This window comes from Diorhabda sublineata, chromosome 10 (assembly GCF_026230105.1).
Source record: "Diorhabda sublineata isolate icDioSubl1.1 chromosome 10, icDioSubl1.1, whole genome shotgun sequence".
Lineage (NCBI taxonomy): Eukaryota > Metazoa > Arthropoda > Insecta > Coleoptera > Chrysomelidae > Diorhabda > Diorhabda sublineata.
The window spans coordinates 19,987,871-20,007,507 of record NC_079483.1 but is presented as its reverse complement, the minus strand read 5'-3'; the positions used below and the strand labels follow the sequence as shown (position 1 = coordinate 20,007,507).

General features: G+C 30.9%; 3 protein-coding genes across 4 annotated transcripts; 2 read left to right on the top strand and 1 right to left on the bottom strand.

Annotated features, from left to right (window-relative positions):
* Nucleotides 1-280: 280 nt before the first annotated feature.
* On the top strand, nucleotides 281-19,529 carry LOC130449798 (integrator complex subunit 14). Of its 2 annotated transcripts, none has more exons than XM_056787805.1 (7): nucleotides 281-398; nucleotides 9,473-9,643; nucleotides 9,706-9,877; nucleotides 18,042-18,232; nucleotides 18,554-18,833; nucleotides 18,891-19,192; nucleotides 19,257-19,502. In XM_056787805.1, exons 2-7 carry the CDS (start codon nucleotides 9,473-9,475, stop codon nucleotides 19,476-19,478), a joined length of 1,338 nt encoding a protein of 445 aa, XP_056643783.1. In that variant the 5' UTR covers nucleotides 281-398; the 3' UTR covers nucleotides 19,479-19,502. The 2 variants fall into 2 exon arrangements, with proteins under 2 accessions (XP_056643783.1, XP_056643782.1); XM_056787804.1 differs by lacking the exon at nucleotides 281-398 and adding an exon at nucleotides 4,614-4,909 and having other exon boundaries at nucleotides 19,257-19,529.
* On the bottom strand, nucleotides 463-4,408 carry LOC130449797 (BOS complex subunit NCLN). The gene is made up of 8 exons (XM_056787803.1): nucleotides 3,672-4,408; nucleotides 3,427-3,614; nucleotides 3,050-3,376; nucleotides 2,621-2,830; nucleotides 2,364-2,559; nucleotides 2,103-2,314; nucleotides 846-1,066; nucleotides 463-781 (listed from the first exon to the last, which is right to left on the bottom strand). The coding sequence occupies exons 1-8, from the start codon at nucleotides 3,835-3,837 to the stop codon at nucleotides 637-639; spliced, it is 1,665 nt and encodes a 554-aa protein (XP_056643781.1). The 5' UTR covers nucleotides 3,838-4,408; the 3' UTR covers nucleotides 463-636.
* On the top strand, nucleotides 5,142-7,604 carry LOC130449796 (dnaJ homolog subfamily C member 2). Its single transcript, XM_056787802.1, has 2 exons — nucleotides 5,142-6,083; nucleotides 6,283-7,604. Exons 1-2 carry the CDS (start codon nucleotides 5,371-5,373, stop codon nucleotides 7,400-7,402), a joined length of 1,833 nt encoding a protein of 610 aa, XP_056643780.1. The 5' UTR covers nucleotides 5,142-5,370; the 3' UTR covers nucleotides 7,403-7,604.
* Nucleotides 19,530-19,637: the final 108 nt, after the last annotated feature.

Below are 19,637 nucleotides of genomic sequence, written 5' to 3'. Positions count from 1 at the left end.
AACTCGGCAACGTTGTATAGTAAAATTTATCTTTTGGTAGTTGGTATCATGAAAATCTCATTCTGTTATGACAGTTGCAGTTATACAGTAGTTTAAGTGAATGCCATCGTTGAGTATGTAACTTTTTGTGATAAATTGAAATTAAACGTGGTAAAAAAGTTGGTATTATTAAAAATTGTGAGAAAACGGTGAAAAATAAGTGATAAAATATCAAGTGTTGTTATTAATGTGAAAAATATGGTGTAAAAGTTGATGAATTTAAATAGTTAACGCCATTTTGATTTAACAATGTAAAAATTTTTTTAAACTGTGAGTGATGATGAAAAATGAAAATTCAAAAACGTTTAATTTCATAGATTTTACAGTGGTTGCAACTTTTTTTCATTGAATAATTCAATGTAAGTGAATAATTCAACATTTTCGTAGGGATTCTTTTTGAGGTTAAAGGCAAATAAATAGACACAGTTTTTAAAGTAATATATTAAATTATTGCATATTTAGGTACAACATGATAGAAAAACGTCTTCACATCATTTCCCTCTCAATTAATGTACAAACAATCATACATACAAAAAATTTCATTCGATGTAAAACAAAATAACTAAAACGCGACTATTTAACAAAAAATTTTTTTCGTTAAAAGTTTTTTATCTTTTTATTAACCGTAAAATTACAAGCTAAATTATAAAATACGGAAAAATATTCAATAAACGCGTATATCAACAAAAGATACAAAACTATCGCGATTGTTAGGACTAGATCGAAAACTGCTGGTTTTACACTGGAAATAAAAATTTAAAAAGAATTACTACACTGATAAAAGTGATATATAAGTATATATTCACCTATATACATTGACGGTACCTCCGGTATTTTGATAAAATTGAAAATCTGGATCCCTCTTGTCAGGTACTGCGAACGTTATTTTAGCGTCCCTCAAATATTTATTGAAAGTTTCTTTGAAAGTACCAACTAGTAGATTGTCTTTTGTACTTAATAATTGGGGCGATCTAGCCTGACTAGAAATATAGTTCGACCAAGTTTCAATATGGGTTCTATCTATTTTCTAAAATGGAAAACTTAAATACAAAAATATTACTACACTGATCGTTTAAAAAAAATTTATACGCCCCTGTATAACGTGTTTTTGTCACCTGTAGCTGTCGATAAGGAACTAACTTTGAAAACGAAATTTCATAAAAATGTGACAATCGCATATTTTTGCCAATATCTCCTGAACTATAATATCCAATGTTTGATAATTGTGATCAATCTTTTTACGAGGTTTTACTCCACTAAACGTGAAATTTTCACATTTGTAACTCTATTAGTTTATGAGATACAGGGTGTTAAACTTCAATAACATTTTTTGGGAAAGAAATCTCTTAAAAATATTATAACCATATATTTTTGGAAATATCTATGATACCCAATGTTTGATGGTTGTGTTCAATCTTTTAAGGAAGAATTGCTTTACAAACCATGAAATTTGCACATTTTAAACTCAATTCTTTTGCGAGATAAACTTCGACAACATTTTTTTAACCGAAAAATGTTACAGTCACATATTTTTGCAAATATCTCCAGAACTAATAAATTTAATTTTTGATGATTGTGCTCGATCTTTTTAGGAAGTTTTACTCGACAAATCATGAAATTTTCATATTTGTAACTCTATTAGTTTTTAAGATACAGGGTGTTAAACTTCAAAAACATTTTTTTAATCGAAAAATGTTTCAACCGCAAATATCTCCTGAACTATTAATTTTTGGATTTGATATTTATACTCAATGTGTTCAGGAAGAATGACTCCACAAATCGTGAAAATTTCACATGTCACAACCATCAGGTTTCAAAAATACAGGGTGTCTCAGTTTTTTTTTGCATTATTGTACTATGACACTTAAAATTTCTAATTAAGACACTTTCGATTCAGTCCCAGTTACTCAAGACTATCCACAATCCAGTTCCCTATCAGAATTCGAAGAAATTTCCCGAAAAACGTGAGAAAAAAACAATGTAATCCAAAAAAATGATAACCCCCCTAAACCATCTATTAATTTTTAAAAATTTCAACTACTTTTTAGACGAAATAAACTCACCCTCGTATCTCCAAACACTTTCCCATAAGAAACACCGTATATATACCTAGCTAACGCTTCGGCAATAATATCAGCCTTCTCCAATAATTTATCCACATTTAAATTTTCCTTGGTATCCGTAATAGTGAACTTCCTAAAATCTTTATGACTTTTCAAAGTCGACAAAGTGAATGCAGGAAGTCTTCTAATACTGAATCGCTCGTGTTCCCATCCTGAAAAAAAACCACTAAACAATGGAATCCAACAATTCGATCGAATTACCTAAAATATCATCGGCTAAATTGATCTTCTTGTGCACCCCCTCGATGGACGTATCGGGGTACAAAGCACCCCCGACAGATTTCAGTTCTTTGAAAAATAACGAAGATGGCGATCCGTCCTTGGGGGGTTTCGACACGTGCATGTAAATAGAATCGTTGGAGGCGAGGGTATCGAGGCACATAACGTAAGAAACTTCCTGAAACAAATTTTTTTTTTTTTTTCGAAACGACCATGAATTTATGTGAAAATAAACGTACTTGCAATATTGATCCTTCTATTGAGTCCAATTGATCCTCCAACCACTTTTTGCTACCTTGATAATTGATTTTACCGCCGCCGGTTAAAGCGAATACTATGTTGTACCTTCCGCGGGTCTTTTGGTCAGAGTATAACCCGGAGAATAATCTGAGTAGTTCTAAAAGTACGACAACGCCGGATCCATTCGAGTCTGCTCCGAAAGATAGTTCCTTAAAACGCAAAATTAGTGACTAATCCTCGTATATTTTAAATGTAATGAAGATTTTCCCTATTTTTTTGTATGGATCTTGAAGATTTTATAAAAAAAATCATTAAAATCGGATAGTTTTTCATATTTCTGGAGCCAAATATACGAGGAAACCTTGATAGTATGTAATTCCCCAAAATTCAAATAAATCCTTAATTATTTGAAAAAAAAAACAACTTACAGGAGCAACTCCAAAACTATCATAATGTGCTACAATAGCCACTGTCGGTACATTTCCACTGGGATTATAACCGGACAATTGTCCGTGTATAGTAGCAACTTTAGCATCAGTTTGTACCGCCGGTGTACTAGCAGATACTACTATCTGGTATCCGTTAGCAGCAATCGAATTTAATAATGCCTCCGCTGCCGATTTACTCATATCGCTATTATCCAAATTGTTTCCTACGTCTCTTATAATAGATTCAAGTTGTGGAGAATATTTCGAAAAATATACAGGGATTGATACATCTTGAGCTATCATTGCGTTTTCTAAGATAAGAAGATGCTAAAATATTGGAATTAGTACATAAACAGTTCCAATTATATGTTAACTACCTGCTTATCTTCGTAACTCAAAGAGGCGATATCTTTAGGTAACATAACCAATAAACCCCCTGCTTTTAATTTAATATTTCTAAAACTGTCCACCGTTAAATCTTTTAATTTTGTTACCACGCAATGTCTCGGCGAATTCCAATTCGTTAATGATTTAGCTTCTAAATTTAGACCGGCACTTCTACAACCTAATTTAGATTTAAAAAATTTGATTTTTGAATAAAAATTTCGATTGAAATACATACCATGAGCGATACCGTGTAAATCGTAATGTTGCATTCTGTGCACCGGAAATTCGGAAGATGCATATACCGGATTCACTGGTGAAACTATTATGAATATCGGTAAAAATATTAAAATGTAATAAGGCAAATAGCCTTTAAATATTTCCTCAATCTCCTGAAGCCACATATTAAATACTTATTTTATTTATCCTATAAAGTTGTATAAACCTTTAATTTAATTAACGAATCCACAAAAACATTGAAAATTAACACGATTTTAACCCAATTAAATTTCCTCTCTATTACCCTTATTGGTCCCGTCTCTATTAAATGCCAGAATACCTACAATGACAGCACGGCATGTGACTAGACAATTTTTAGCGATCAAACTGTGTAATTAATAAAAATGATAACTAAATAGCACGTTAAATGGATGAGTGTAGATATATTGGGATAAAAATAAAAATTTTATATCTTTTTTAGTATATTAATGGCATTTTCTCCTTACAATATTTTATGAAAAATGTGTTTTCACTAAATATTGCCTTATGTCATCTAAATGATTGACAGATGATTCTATCACTATATTTAATGAATAAATATTATCAGCTAAAAACGTATTTTATTTATCCTATACAGTTGTTTATACCCTCAATTTAATTAACAAATTCACTGAAATATTAATAATTCAATTTGGAACTTCTATACTTCCCTTATTGGACTCTTCTCTATTCCAAAAAATCTACAACTGACACCACGGCATGTGATTAGGCAATTTCTGGCGATCAAACTATTTATTCATAAAAATAACTAAATAGCACAGTAAATTGATAAAAGTATATTCATTTAGATGGAATTATGAACTTTATATCTTAAATAATATATTAACGGCACTTTTTTCTCACAATATCTTATTAAAAAATGTGTTTTCTTTAAAAATTGCCTTGTGTCATCTAAATGATTGACAGATGAATCTATCACTTTGTTGACATATGATACATTAAAGAAGTAAACATTATCAAAACTTTTTAAATCTTAATATAAATATAATTTTAAAAAATATTGTTGTCATATTAATGATAATATAATTAAAAAAAATGCCTACTGTCATACTATTGGACGTATCTCTTTCTATGACGAGACCTGTACAAGTCGGCGAAGGATTTGAAACTATTACAAGAAAACAATTAGCAGAACTCGGAATTAATGCTTTTCTAGATCACCTTAGTATCCATTCAAAACTAGAGTTTATATCACTGGTAAGTATTAAGTTTTATTTATCGAGTGAACTTATATTAAAATGTGTCCAATGCTAAAGTTAAATATTGAATTTACGATAAATTTTGTAAATTATCTTTCAATTTATGAATATAAATCGAGAGGAAAATGCTTAAACAAATAATTATAATATAATTTTTGTATTTCTGATTGTTTTTGTGGCCAATCGAAAAAAAAAACAAAGAAAACGGATGTTTCCATGGTTATTTTAATACGTCAACGTCATTTTTCAAGTGAACTAATCAACCACGCCATCTGCGCCATCATTTCATTTCTTTCGTCTACGGGTATTTCACCGTTCGCCATGTGGGAAATTGCATTGAATATTGAAAATTCATAAAAGTGTTTGATAAAATAAGTTATAATTTAAACAATTCAGCATATTAGTACTTAATTACGTGAGTTATTTTTCTCGTGCTTGTGAGGTTATGAACCAGTAAACATGGAAGAAGCTGCTATTGGAAAAAACAATATTTGCTCTACAGTTGCAATAAGATATCGGTTCGTGTATGAGAATGTTGGCGGTGGTGAGCCCGAACTCCAATTTTCATCGCATCCTTTAATTAAATTACAAGTCGAAGTACCTAAAGACGAGAACAAAGAAGAACTTCTACCCGAAAACGTAGAATACGAAGACGACGTTGCTTATTTACGTAGTCTCGATCCTAAAGAATGGAAATCGCAAGACCATTACAAAGTTTTGGGTATACCGAATTTGAGATATAAAGCTACAGACGAAATTATTAAAAACGCTTATAGAAAAAAAGTTTTAAAGCACCATCCTGATAAACGAAAAGCTTTAGGGGAAGAAATAAAACCCGACGATGATTATTTCACTTGTATTACAATGGCTTATGAAACTTTAGGAAATGTAAATAGGAGGAGAGCATATGATTCGGTTGATCCACAATTCGATAACGATTTACCTTGTAATAGTGATATTAAAAAGGACTTTTTTAAAACTTTTACACATTATTTCGAACTTAATTCTCGATGGTCCGAAAAACCGAACGTACCCAAATTAGGCGACGTAAATTCTTCCAGAGAAGACGTCGAAAAATTTTATTCTTTTTGGTACGATTTCAAATCTTGGAGAGAATATTCTTACGAAGACGAAGAGGACAAAGATAAATGTCAAGATCGTGACGAAAGGAGGTAAGTAATTTTCTTTTATATACATACGAGGCGTTTAAGAAAAATACTATTTTAGTTATTTGTTAATTTTATTATTATACCTCGTATATATTATGAAATTTTCACAATTTTATAATTAAATTTGTAAAGTTTGGAAATTGAAGATATAAAGATGGTTTTTAACTAAAATGAGGTTGTAGTAGTAATTTTTTTTCTTCAGATATGTGGATAAGTTGAATAAAGCCGATCGCTTGAGGAAGAAGAAAGAAGAAATGTCAAGGATTCGACAATTAGTCGATTTAGCGTACAGCAACGATCCGAGAATCGCCAAATTCAAACAAGACGATAAAGATAGGAAATTAGCAGCGAAGAGAGCGAAACAAAACGCAGTTCAAGCGAAAAAAGAAGAAGAAGAGCGAATTTTACGTGAAGCGCAACTAGCTAAAGAACAAGCTGAAGCAGCGGAACGTGCTAAAATAGAAGCTAAAAGACAGGAACGCGAAGCGCAAAAGAAAGCCCTTAAAAAAGAAAGAAAAACCCTTAGGGATATTTGTAAATCGAACAATTATTACACCGAAGATGCGGAAGAAAATTTATCTCGTATGACAGCGATCGAAGGGATATGCGAGCGGTTATCTTTAAAAGAATTGGAAGATTTGAATAAAAATTTGAAAAATAACGGGAAAAGCGCGTTCCTTAAAGCGATCAAAGAAAACGAAGCGTTCTTACAAAAAGAACGATTGGAAATACTGAACGCTACTAAGAAAAGCAATACAGGAAATAACACACCAGTAGTAGTTATGGTAGCACCGGATTGGAACGAAGATAACATACAGTTATTGGTAAAAGCGGTTAATCTCTTTCCTGCCGGTACCAATCAAAGATGGGACGTCGTGGCTAATTTCATCAACCAGCACGGTACTTTTTCGGAAAATAGTAACAAATTCAACGCGAAAATGGTACTATCGAAAGCGAAAGATCTCCAAAACACGGATTTTTCCAAAAATAATCTAAAAGAAGTGGCGAACAAACAGGCCTTCGATAATTTCAAGAAAGATAAGAAGAACGTGCTGAACATCGGCGAATCGGATATATCGAAAAAATTGGAAGAGGATAATAGGAAATCGGCGACGAACGGCGAAGTGAAAATTTGGACGACGAACGAACAACAATTGTTGGAACAAGCTTTGAAAACTTATCCGGCTTCGACGCCGGAACGGTGGGACAGGATAGCGGAATGTTTACCGGACAGATCGAAAAAGGAATGTATGAAACGTTATAAGGATTTGGTGGAAACAGTGAAGGCTAAAAAAGCGGCCCAAGCGGCCATCAACAAATAATATTTTCGATTTTTGTATTTTAGGCGATGAATTGGAATTATTGACGACGAAAATATTTTCTTTTGTCGTTTTTGATCGAAATATATGATGAAGTTACTGATTTTACCTTGTTTGATTTTCTTTTTCATTTTTATTTATTTATCTCGGTGATTATTTTTTTGTAAAAATAAATAAAAAAAAAAAATTAGTTTCGACAATTTATTCGTGGCGTCTATTGTTATTTTACCTAATCTCTTTACAGGGTGATTATCGTTTTTCAATGGAATGTAGTTTATGAGAAAATTACGTAATCTATATACAGGGTGGTTCTTTTTATTCTTTATTTGTTTTAATACTTAACTGTTTTATTTGGTTTTGATGCATTTTTTTTCACTTTTTTAAAAGATTCTGTTCAATTTCACGACATTTTTTCTGTATACAGGGTGATCTTAGTTTATTTCGAATTTTTCTTTGAAAACTACGTACTCTGTATACAGGGCGATTCTTTTTTTTAGATTGCGTTTCATTTTACTAGAATCTGTTTTATATACAGGGTGAAATTCGTTTGTTTGGAATTTTTCTTTTTAAAACTGCGTACTAGGTATACAGGGCGATTCTATAATTAGATTGCGTTTTATTTGAAATTTTTTTTGTATACAGGGTGATCATAGTTTATTTGGACCATTTATTTGAAAACCACTTACTCTGTATACAGGGCGATTCTATATTTAGATTGCGTTCCATTTTACTAGAATCTGTTTTATATACAGGGTGAAATTCGTTTGTTTGGAATTTTTCTTTTTAAAACTGCGTACTAGGTATACAGGGCGATTCTATAATTAGATTGCGTTTTATTTGAAATTTTTTTTGTATACAGGGTGATCATAGTTTATTTGGACCATTTATTTGAAAACCACTTACTCTGTATACAGGGCGATTCTATATTTAGATTGCGTTCCATTTTACTAGAATCTGTTTTATATACAGGGTGAAATTCGTTTGTTTGGAATTTTTCTTTTTAAAACTGCGTACTAGGTATACAGGGCGATTCTATAATTAGATTGCGTTTTATTTGAAATTTTTTTTGTATACAGGGTGATCATAGTTTATTTGGACCATTTATTTGAAAACCACTTACTCTGTATACAGGGCGATTCTATATTTAGATTGCGTTCCATTTTACTAGAATCTGTTTTATATACAGGGTGAAATTCGTTTGTTTGGAATTTTTCTTTTTAAAACTGCGTACTAGGTATACAGGGCGATTCTATAATTAGATTGCGTTTTATTTGAAATTTTTTTTGTATACAGGGTGATCATAGTTTATTTGGACCATTTATTTGAAAACCACTTACTCTGTATACAGGGCGATTCTATATTTAGATTGCGTTCCATTTTACTAGAATCTGTTTTATATACAGGGTGAAATTCGTTTGTTTGTAAATTACTCACTCCGTATACAGGGTGATTATTTATTTATAGATTGTGTTTAATTAGACAATTTGATTTCTGTACAGGGTGATTCCTTACAGGATAATTTTTATAATTCAGTATTTCATTTGAAAACCTTTTTTTTTCTATACAGGGTGATTTTTTTTATTCTTTACATGAACTGTTTTATTTCAAATAATTCATTTTTACAGGGTGATCATTTTTTGCTCTGTTTACTATACAGGATGATATTCGTTTATTCGGAATTTACTTTTGAAAACTACTTACTCGGTATACAGGGCGATTCTTTATAATTTTCAATTTAAATTGTGTTTCATTTAACGAAAATGTTATTATTATACAGGGTGAAATCATTATTTAGCCTTTTTCTTGTATTTATACAGGGTAATTCTATTCTTTATTTAAAGACAATATAGTCTATACAGGGTGATCCTTTTTATGTTTTGTTTAGATTCATTTTATTTGAAAGTCGCCCGCTACCTATACAGGGCGATTCGGTTATACTTCGAATTATAATAAACACACGTTAGTTTACCGATTTCTAGGTACCAGATCAAGATCGATAAATGGATTTCGCGATCTAGAAAACGCTAAATTCCCACCCAACCGAAATTATTTGGCACTTGAACTATTTTTCAGATGGCCTTTTCGTCACTATACGAAGAAAGATGTCCGTTTACTAGAGATTACAACGCCATTAAGGCGGAATTGAAAAATATAGAAGATTACGATAAGACTTGCATAGAAACTGCCCTGCACGGTGTAAATCAGATGGTTTTAGGGGAATGGGGTAACAACACCGCCTGTCAGGTTAATTAAATTACCTCGTACCCTCGTACGTCTCTATTATAAACGATTTTTTTTTTCTACAGATATTATTGGTGACCGATGGTCATACCGGTATAGGACCGAATTCGTTAAAAGAATCGATCGCTTCTTTAAATCAAAGGAATAATCAGTTACCATACCCCGTACCTTTCACTTTCCCCGGTAAACTTCATATAGTTTGTCTTGCGTCTCCGAACGATTTAAATTTCATAAAATGTATGTATTATATTGGTACGAGAGTTGCTAGTTCAGTTTTGAAATATGGCAACACTGACTATGTCAAAACTTATGTAGTAACCCTCGTATAATTGAATTATAGTCCAGTCAATGACCGTTTATTCCATACAGAATCAATTTTCGCGAAAATTTGAGTGTGAGAAATTTTTTATCCAAAAAAATTACCAAAATCGACGAAATAATTTTTGAATTTTCAAGATTTTTCGATTAATTTTTGAGAAAAATTCTCGATTTTCAGGAATTTTATTATTATAATGTAAAGAGAGGTGCTAGTTCAATTTTGAAATATGGCAACACTGTATATGTCAAATCTTCACGTTCCCGAAGCCAAAACTTATGTAGTAACCCTCGTATAATTGAATTATAGTCCAGTCAATGACCGTTTATTCCATACAGAATCAATTTTCGCGAAAATTTGAGTGTGAGAAATTTTTTATCGAAAAAAATTACCAAAATTGACGAAATAATTTTTTATTTTTAAGATTTTTCGACTAATTTTTGAGAAAAATTCTCAATTTTCAGGAATTTTCGATTAATTTTTGAGGAAAATACTCGATTTTCAGGAATTTTATTATTATAATGTAAAGAGAGTTGCTAGTTCAGTTTTGAAATATGGCAACACTGACTATGTCAAAACTTATGTAGTAACCCTCGTATAATTGAATTATAGTCCAGTCAATGACCGTTTATTCCATACAGAATGAATTTTCTCGAAAATTTGAGTGTGAGAAATTTTTTATCCAAAAAAATTACCAAAATCGACGAAATAATTTTTGAATTTTCAAGATTTTTCGATTAATTTTTGAGAAAAATTCTCGATTTTCAGGAATTTTATTATTATAATGTAAAGAGAGGTGCTAGTTCAATTTTGAAATATGGCAACACTGTATATGTCAAATCTTCACGTTCCCGAAGCCAAAACTTATGTAGTGACCCTCGTATAATTGAATTATAGTCCAGTCAATGACCGTTTATTCCATACAGAATCAATTTTCGCGAAAATTTGAGTGTGAGAAATTTTTTATCCAAAAAAATTACCAAAATCGACGAAATAATTTTTGAATTTTCAAGATTTTTCGATTAATTTTTGAGAAAAATTCTCGATTTTCAGGAATTTTATTATTATAATGTAAAGAGAGGTGCTAGTTCAATTTTGAAATATGGCTACACTGTATATGTCAAATCTTCACGTTCCCGAAGCCAAAACTTATGTAGTGACCCTCGTATAATTGAATTATAGTCCAGTCAATGACCGTTTATTCCATACAGAATCAATTTTCGCGAAAATTTGAGTGTGAGAAATTTTTTATCCAAAAAAATTACCAAAATCGACGAAATAATTTTTGAATTTTCAAGATTTTTCGATTAATTTTTGAGAAAAATTCTCGATTTTCAGGAATTTTATTATTATAATGTAAAGAGAGGTGCTAGTTCAATTTTGAAATATGGCAACACTGTATATGTCAAATCTTCACGTTCCCGAAGCCAAAACTTATGTAGTAACCCTCGTATAATTGAATTATAGTCCAGTCAATGACCGTTTATTCCATACAGAATCAATTTTCGCGAAAATTTGAGTGTGAGAAATTTTTTATCGAAAAAAATTACCAAAATCGACGAAATAATTTTTGAATTTTCATGATTTTTCGATTAATTTTTGAGGAAAATACTCGATTTTCAGGAATTTTATTATTATAATGTAAAGAGAGTTGCTAGTTCAGTTTTGAAATATGGCAACACTGAATATGTCAAAACTTATGTAGTAACCCTCGTATAATTGAATTATAGTCCAGTTAATGACCGTTTATTCCATACAGAATCAATTTTCGCGAAAATTTGAGTGTGAGAAATTTTTTATCCAAAAAAATTACCAAAATCGACGAAATAATTTTTGAATTTTCAAGATTTTTCGATTAATTTTTGAGAAAAATTCTCGATTTTCAGGAATTTTATTATTATAATGTAAAGAGAGGTGCTAGTTCAATTTTGAAATATGGCAACACTGTATATGTCAAATCTTCACGTTCCCGAAGCCAAAACTTATGTAGTGACCCTCGTATAATTGAATTATAGTCCAGTCAATGACCGTTTATTCCATACAGAATCAATTTTCGCGAAAATTTGATTGTGAGAAATTTTTTATCCAAAAAAATTACCAAAATCGACGAAATAATTTTTGAATTTTCAAGATTTTTCGATTAATTTTTGAGAAAAATTCTCGATTTTCAGGAATTTTATTATTATAATGTAAAGAGAGGTGCTAGTTCAATTTTGAAATATGGCAACACTGTATATGTCAAATCTTCACGTTCCCGAAGCCAAAACTTATGTAGTAACCCTCGTATAATTGAATTATAGTCCAGTCAATGACCGTTTATTCCATACAGAATCAATTTTCGCGAAAATTTGAGTGTGAGAAATTTTTTATCGAAAAAAATTACCAAAATTGACGAAATAATTTTTTATTTTTAAGATTTTTCGACTAATTTTTGAGAAAAATTCTCAATTTTCAGGAATTTTCGATTAATTTTTGAGGAAAATACTCGATTTTCAGGAATTTTATTATTATAATGTAAAGAGAGTTGCTAGTTCAGTTTTGAAATATGGCAACACTGAATATGTCAAAACTTATGTAGTAACCCTCGTATAATTGAATTATAGTCCAGTCAATGACCGTTTATTCCATACAGAATCAATTTTCGCGAAAATTTGAGTGTGAGAAATTTTTTATCCAAAAAAATTACCAAAATCGACGAAATAATTTTTGAATTTTCAAGATTTTTCGATTAATTTTTGAGAAAAATTCTCGATTTTCAGGAATTTTATTACTATAATGTAAAGAGAGGTGCTAGTTCAGTTTTGAAATATGGCAACACTGTATATGTCAAATCTTCACGTTCCCGAAGCCAAAACTTATGTAGTAACCCTCGTATAATTGAATTATAGTCCAGTCAATGACCGTTTATTCCATACAGAATCAATTTTCGCGAAAATTTTATTGTGAGAAATTTTTTATCCAAAAAAATTACCAAAATCGACGAAATAATTTTTGAATTTTCAAGATTTTTCGATTAATTTTTGAGAAAAATTCTCGATTTTCAGGAATTTTATTATTATAATGTAAAGAGAGGTGCTAGTTCAATTTTGAAATATGGCAACACTGTATATGTCAAATCTTCACGTTCCCGAAGCCAAAACTTATGTAGTGACCCTCGTATAATTGAATTATAGTCCAGTCAATGACCGTTTATTCCATACAGAATGAATTTTCTCGAAAATTTGAGTGTGAGAAATTTTTTATCCAAAAAAATTACCAAAATTGACGAAATAATTTTTTATTTTTAAGATTTTTCGACTAATTTTTGAGAAAAATTCTCAATTTTCAGGAATTTTCGATTAATTTTTGAGGAAAATACTCGATTTTCAGGAATTTTATTATTATAATGTAAAGAGAGTTGCTAGTTCAGTTTTGAAATATGGCAACACTGACTATGTCAAAACTTATGTAGTAACCCTCGTATAATTGAATTATAGTCCAGTCAATGACCGTTTATTCCATACAGAATGAATTTTCTCGAAAATTTGAGTGTGAGAAATTTTTTATCCAAAAAAATTACCAAAATCGACGAAATAATTTTTGAATTTTCAAGATTTTTCGATTAATTTTTGAGAAAAATTCTCGATTTTCAGGAATTTTATTATTATAATGTAAAGAGAGGTGCTAGTTCAGTTTTGAAATATGGCAACACTGTATATGTCAAATCTTCACGTTCCCGAAGCCAAAACTTATGTAGTAACCCTCGTATAATTGAATTATAGTCCAGTCAATGACCGTTTATTCCATACAGAATCAATTTTCGCGAAAATTTGAGTGTGAGAAATTTTTTATCCAAAAAAATTACCAAAATCGACGAAATAATTTTTGAATTTTCAAGATTTTTCGATTAATTTTTGAGAAAAATTCTCGATTTTCAGGAATTTTATTATTATAATGTAAAGAGAGGTGCTAGTTCAATTTTGAAATATGGCAACACTGTATATGTCAAATCTTCACGTTCCCGAAGCCAAAACTTATGTAGTAACCCTCGTATAATTGAATTATAGTCCAGTCAATGACCGTTTATTCCATACAGAATCAATTTTCGCGAAAATTTGAGTGTGAGAAATTTTTTATCGAAAAAAATTACCAAAATTGACGAAATAATTTTTTATTTTTAAGATTTTTCGACTAATTTTTGAGAAAAATTCTCAATTTTCAGGAATTTTCGATTAATTTTTGAGGAAAATACTCGATTTTCAGGAATTTTATTATTATAATGTAAAGAGAGTTGCTAGTTCAGTTTTGAAATATGGCAACACTGACTATGTCAAAACTTATGTAGTAACCCTCGTATAATTGAATTATAGTCCAGTCAATGACCGTTTATTCCATACAGAATGAATTTTCTCGAAAATTTGAGTGTGAGAAATTTTTTATCCAAAAAAATTACCAAAATCGACGAAATAATTTTTGAATTTTCAAGATTTTTCGATTAATTTTTGAGAAAAATTCTCGATTTTCAGGAATTTTATTATTATAATGTAAAGAGAGGTGCTAGTTCAGTTTTGAAATATGGCAACACTGTATATGTCAAATCTTCACGTTCCCGAAGCCAAAACTTATGTAGTAACCCTCGTATAATTGAATTATAGTCCAGTCAATGACCGTTTATTCCATACAGAATCAATTTTCGCGAAAATTTTATTGTGAGAAATTTTTTATCCAAAAAAATTACCAAAATCGACGAAATAATTTTTGAATTTTCAAGATTTTTCGATTAATTTTTGAGAAAAATTCTCGATTTTCAGGAATTTTATTATTATAATGTAAAGAGAGGTGCTAGTTCAATTTTGAAATATGGCAACACTGTATATGTCAAATCTTCACGTTCCCGAAGCCAAAACTTATGTAGTAACCCTCGTATAATTGAATTATAGTCCAGTCAATGACCGTTTATTCCATACAGAATCAATTTTCGCGAAAATTTGAGTGTGAGAAATTTTTTATCGAAAAAAATTACCAAAATTGACGAAATAATTTTTTATTTTTAAGATTTTTCGACTAATTTTTGAGAAAAATTCTCAATTTTCAGGAATTTTCGATTAATTTTTGAGGAAAATACTCGATTTTCAGGAATTTTATTATTATAATGTAAAGAGAGTTGCTAGTTCAGTTTTGAAATATGGCAACACTGACTATGTCAAAACTTATGTAGTAACCCTCGTATAATTGAATTATAGTCCAGTCAATGACCGTTTATTCCATACAGAATGAATTTTCTCGAAAATTTGAGTGTGAGAAATTTTTTATCCAAAAAAATTACCAAAATCGACGAAATAATTTTTGAATTTTCAAGATTTTTCGATTAATTTTTGAGAAAAATTCTCGATTTTCAGGAATTTTATTATTATAATGTAAAGAGAGGTGCTAGTTCAGTTTTGAAATATGGCAACACTGTATATGTCAAATCTTCACGTTCCCGAAGCCAAAACTTATGTAGTAACCCTCGTATAATTGAATTATAGTCCAGTCAATGACCGTTTATTCCATACAGAATCAATTTTCGCGAAAATTTTATTGTGAGAAATTTTTTATCCAAAAAAATTACCAAAATCGACGAAATAATTTTTGAATTTTCAAGATTTTTCGATTAATTTTTGAGAAAAATTCTCGATTTTCAGGAATTTTATTATTATAATGTAAAGAGAGGTGCTAGTTCAATTTTGAAATATGGCAACACTGTATATGTCAAATCTTCACGTTCCCGAAGCCAAAACTTATGTAGTAACCCTCGTATAATTGAATTATAGTCCAGTCAATGACCGTTTATTCCATACAGAATCAATTTTCGCGAAAATTTGAGTGTGAGAAATTTTTTATCGAAAAAAATTACCAAAATCGACGAAATAATTGAATTTTCATGATTTTTCGATTAATTTTTGAGGAAAATACTCGATTTTCAGGAATTTTATTATTATAATGTAAAGAGAGTTGCTAGTTCAGTTTTGAAATATGGCAACACTGAATATGTCAAAACTTATGTAGTAACCCTCGTATAATTGAATTATAGTCCAGTTAATGACCGTTTATTCCATACAGAATCAATTTTCGCGAAAATTTGAGTGTGAGAAATTTTTTATCCAAAAAAATTACCAAAATCGACGAAATAATTTTTGAATTTTCAAGATTTTTCGATTAATTTTTGAGAAAAATTCTCGATTTTCAGGAATTTTATTATTATAATGTAAAGAGAGGTGCTAGTTCAATTTTGAAATATGGCAACACTGTATATGTCAAATCTTCACGTTCCCGAAGCCAAAACTTATGTAGTGACCCTCGTATAATTGAATTATAGTCCAGTCAATGACCGTTTATTCCATACAGAATCAATTTTCGCGAAAATTTGAGTGTGAGAAATTTTTTATCGAAAAAAATTACCAAAATTGACGAAATAATTTTTTATTTTTAAGATTTTTCGACTAATTTTTGAGAAAAATTCTCAATTTTCAGGAATTTTCGATTAATTTTTGAGGAAAATACTCGATTTTCAGGAATTTTATTATTATAATGTAAAGAGAGTTGCTAGTTCAGTTTTGAAATATGGCAACACTGAATATGTCAAAACTTATGTAGTAACCCTCGTATAATTGAATTATAGTCCAGTCAATGACCGTTTATTCCATACAGAATGAATTTTCTCGAAAATTTGAGTGTGAGAAATTTTTTATCCAAAAAAATTACCAAAATTGACGAAATAATTTTTTATTTTTAAGATTTTTCGACTAATTTTTGAGAAAAATTCTCAATTTTCAGGAATTTTATTACTATAATGTAAAGAGAGTTGGTAGTTCAGTTTTGAAATATGGCAACACTGACTATGTCAAAACTTATGTAGTAACCCTCGTATAATTGAATTATAGTCCAGTCAATGACCGTTTATTCCATACAGAATGAATTTTCTCGAAAATTTGAGTGTGAGAAATTTTTTATCCAAAAAAATTACCAAAATTGACGAAATAATTTTTGATTTTTAAGATTTTTCGACTAATTTTTGAGAAAAATTCTCAATTTTCAGGAATTTTATTATTATAATGTAAAGAGAGTTGCTAGTTCAGTTTTGAAATATGGCAACACTGTATATGTCAAATCTTCACGTTCCCGAAGCCAAAACTTATGTAGTAACCCTCGTATAATTGAATTATAGTCCAGTCAATGATCGTTTATTCCATACAGAATCAATTTTCGCGTAAATTTGAGTGTGAAAAATTTCTTATCGAAAAAAATCACCAAAATCGACGAAATAACTTTTGATTTCAAGAATTTTCGACTAATTTTAGAGAAAAATTCTAGTTTATAGTAAAAAAACTACGTTTTCATAGAGGTTTTTCCGAATAAATGGAAAAATAGAAAGAAAAACCTGTTAATGTCGTTTAAAAAACCTCCATTTCTATTTTTTGCATCGAAATATCAAAACTAAGTGATTTATGAAAAGAATTTCACCCTCTCTCCCACCCCATTTGAAAAAAAAAATCGTCACGACTCCACCATTGACTTTTTAGTAAATTTCAGTTTTTTTATTTCTGAAAATTCAAGAATTTGATCGATTTAACTTATTAACATGGACGAATCAAAAATTTTCTCGATTACGGTAATTATAGATACGAAATATAGTCCAGGCGCTTTAGCCAAAATTTTACTAAAACGAGCAGAAATTGGAAAATGGGGAAAAAGCACCAAATATTAATATAAAAACAAGATATCCACATAGTTTTTTTCGTAAAATAGATACGAGGTCCTGGAATTTTGTTTTCCATCAATCAACTCCTGGTGGTCAAGTTAATTAGTCTTTAAACGTGTGAATTCGGGATTTCACGTTCTAAAAATTAGTCCAAACAAATTGTAATGAAATTTTTTGTGTCAACCCACCAATTTTCCGGGATTTTCCCCAGTTTTCACACCCCTTAGCGTGTCGAACGATCATTTCAATTGGTTATGTTAAAATCCTTAGCGCCAGGACTAATTTTCGAACTGTACGGGACAAATATAATATTTCCACCTTCATTAATCGGACTATCGGTAAAATATTGCGAGTTTCTTTTGTAGCTAAAGCTCTGTTTCAAAGATTAATCGATTTAACTGGATACGACGGTTCCATATTACTACCGGAAAACCTCAACGAATCCAGTGTCACCACTCTATTCCAAAAACTCGCCGAGGATATGTACACGAATTTCAAAGGTACCCTAAAATGCGGAAATTTGGATTCTAAAGTCGTTTTATCCCCCGCGCCAGTGGTAAGTACCAAACTCCGATCGAATAAGTTTAAAAATCGACGGGATTCATCGAAATTGGCCCCGATATAGGATTTGCTCCTCTGCACAGCTGTTTAACGAACGGTTAAAAGGGGCCGATGCCTCCTAACGTAACCGTTTCACCAGATTACGGGAAAACCGCATAAAACCGGCAACAGTGTGATCATAGACGTCATACGTTACTCCGGCCAATATAGTTGTTTAAAAACGTACACAACGTTGCCGGATTTACGAGTAATATTTAATTTAGTCCAGTTATTGAGCGTAATTTAAAAAAAATATGTCAGAAAGTTTTATTTGTAGGCGTATACTAAACTTACAGATTTCGAATGTCAAACTTACAATATGTCGGATCTTATAGAAGTTTGCGGTTTTATATCGGTATCGGATGTGGGATCGCCGATGGCGATAAGTCGCCATTTAATCCTGCCCGATAATTCGTTAACTAAACCGGAAATAAGCTCTAAAAACGATACGGATAGTAACGAAGAAGAAACCACCGACGAATCCCGAGTACCTTCGTTTTGCGTACTGCTCCACGGGGCTCTAAGAGTAGAAAATATGGCCGCCCTCGTTAGTATAGGTGACGCGTCGATAAAAACGATTTCCGGTCACGTGCCAACGTCAAATTACGTTTCAGGTGACAATTGGTACGGTTTCGTGTATTCTTGGGCCGATTCGAAGAAGAAATCGAATCTAATGTTGACGATTTTGACTCCGGGCTCCGACGTGATCCCTTGGTTGGGCGATTTGAATTATTTGGGTTCCGCCGAATCGTTTACGCCGGATCAGATCGGAAGTTTTCCCGTTAAACCCGTTGAGAAAAGGAGTTATTCTCAAAATGGCGTCGTATGGATACGTCAGGCCGGATTGCAATCGGATATACAAAAGATATTGAGGCACGCGCGGAAATTACCGGAAAAAACTCAACAATTCTACAAGGTAGTTGAAAAGGATTTTTTTCGTTTGTTTGCAAATTTGGCAACGTCGGTTTGTTTTGTTGTAGGAGTTGAATAGGTTGAGGAAAGCGGCGATTTCTTTGGGATTTTTGGATTTATTGAACGGTCTCGCTTATATTTTCGATCAGGAGTGTATACAATTGCCGTCTAGTGCGCATCCCGATTGCGCATTGCAGTTACAACACGCCGCCGATGTTTTAAGGAAAACGCAAAATCGCGACATTAAATATCTTGTTATGCCTTTACAAACTAATTACAGTAGCGCTTGAATCTTTTTTTTTTTTTTTTGGAAATTAAAAACAATTTTTATCGAATAACAATTTTTTTTCTCATTTCCTAACCTCACATTTTCAAAAGTCCTTATACCTACATCGTTGAAGGTAAGTTCATTTTAATTAACAATTATTCCAAAAATTACGAAATAAAAT

What these genes read in the sequence shown, in the direction of transcription:
- LOC130449797 (XM_056787803.1), bottom strand. Translation starts at nt 3,837, where the DNA reads ATGTGGCTTCAGGAGATTGAGGAAATATTTAAAGGCTATTTGCCTTAT. An exon ending in TGAGTTACGAAGATAAGCAG is followed by an intron (nt 3,377 to 3,426) that starts GTAGTTAACATA and finishes CCAATATTTTAG; the next exon opens with CATCTTCTTATCTTAGAAAA. An exon ending in AAGTGTTTGGAGATACGAGG is followed by an intron (nt 1,067 to 2,102) that starts GTGAGTTTATTT and finishes TTTCCATTTTAG; the next exon opens with AAAATAGATAGAACCCATAT.
- LOC130449798 (XM_056787804.1), top strand. Translation starts at nt 4,748, where the DNA reads ATGCCTACTGTCATACTATTGGACGTATCTCTTTCTATGACGAGACCT. An exon ending in AACTAGAGTTTATATCACTG is followed by an intron (nt 4,910 to 9,472) that starts GTAAGTATTAAG and finishes ACTATTTTTCAG; the next exon opens with ATGGCCTTTTCGTCACTATA. An exon ending in GGCCGCCCTCGTTAGTATAG is followed by an intron (nt 18,834 to 18,890) that starts GTGACGCGTCGA and finishes ATTACGTTTCAG; the next exon opens with GTGACAATTGGTACGGTTTC.
- LOC130449796 (XM_056787802.1), top strand. Translation starts at nt 5,371, where the DNA reads ATGGAAGAAGCTGCTATTGGAAAAAACAATATTTGCTCTACAGTTGCA. An exon ending in CAAGATCGTGACGAAAGGAG is followed by an intron (nt 6,084 to 6,282) that starts GTAAGTAATTTT and finishes TTTTTTCTTCAG; the next exon opens with ATATGTGGATAAGTTGAATA.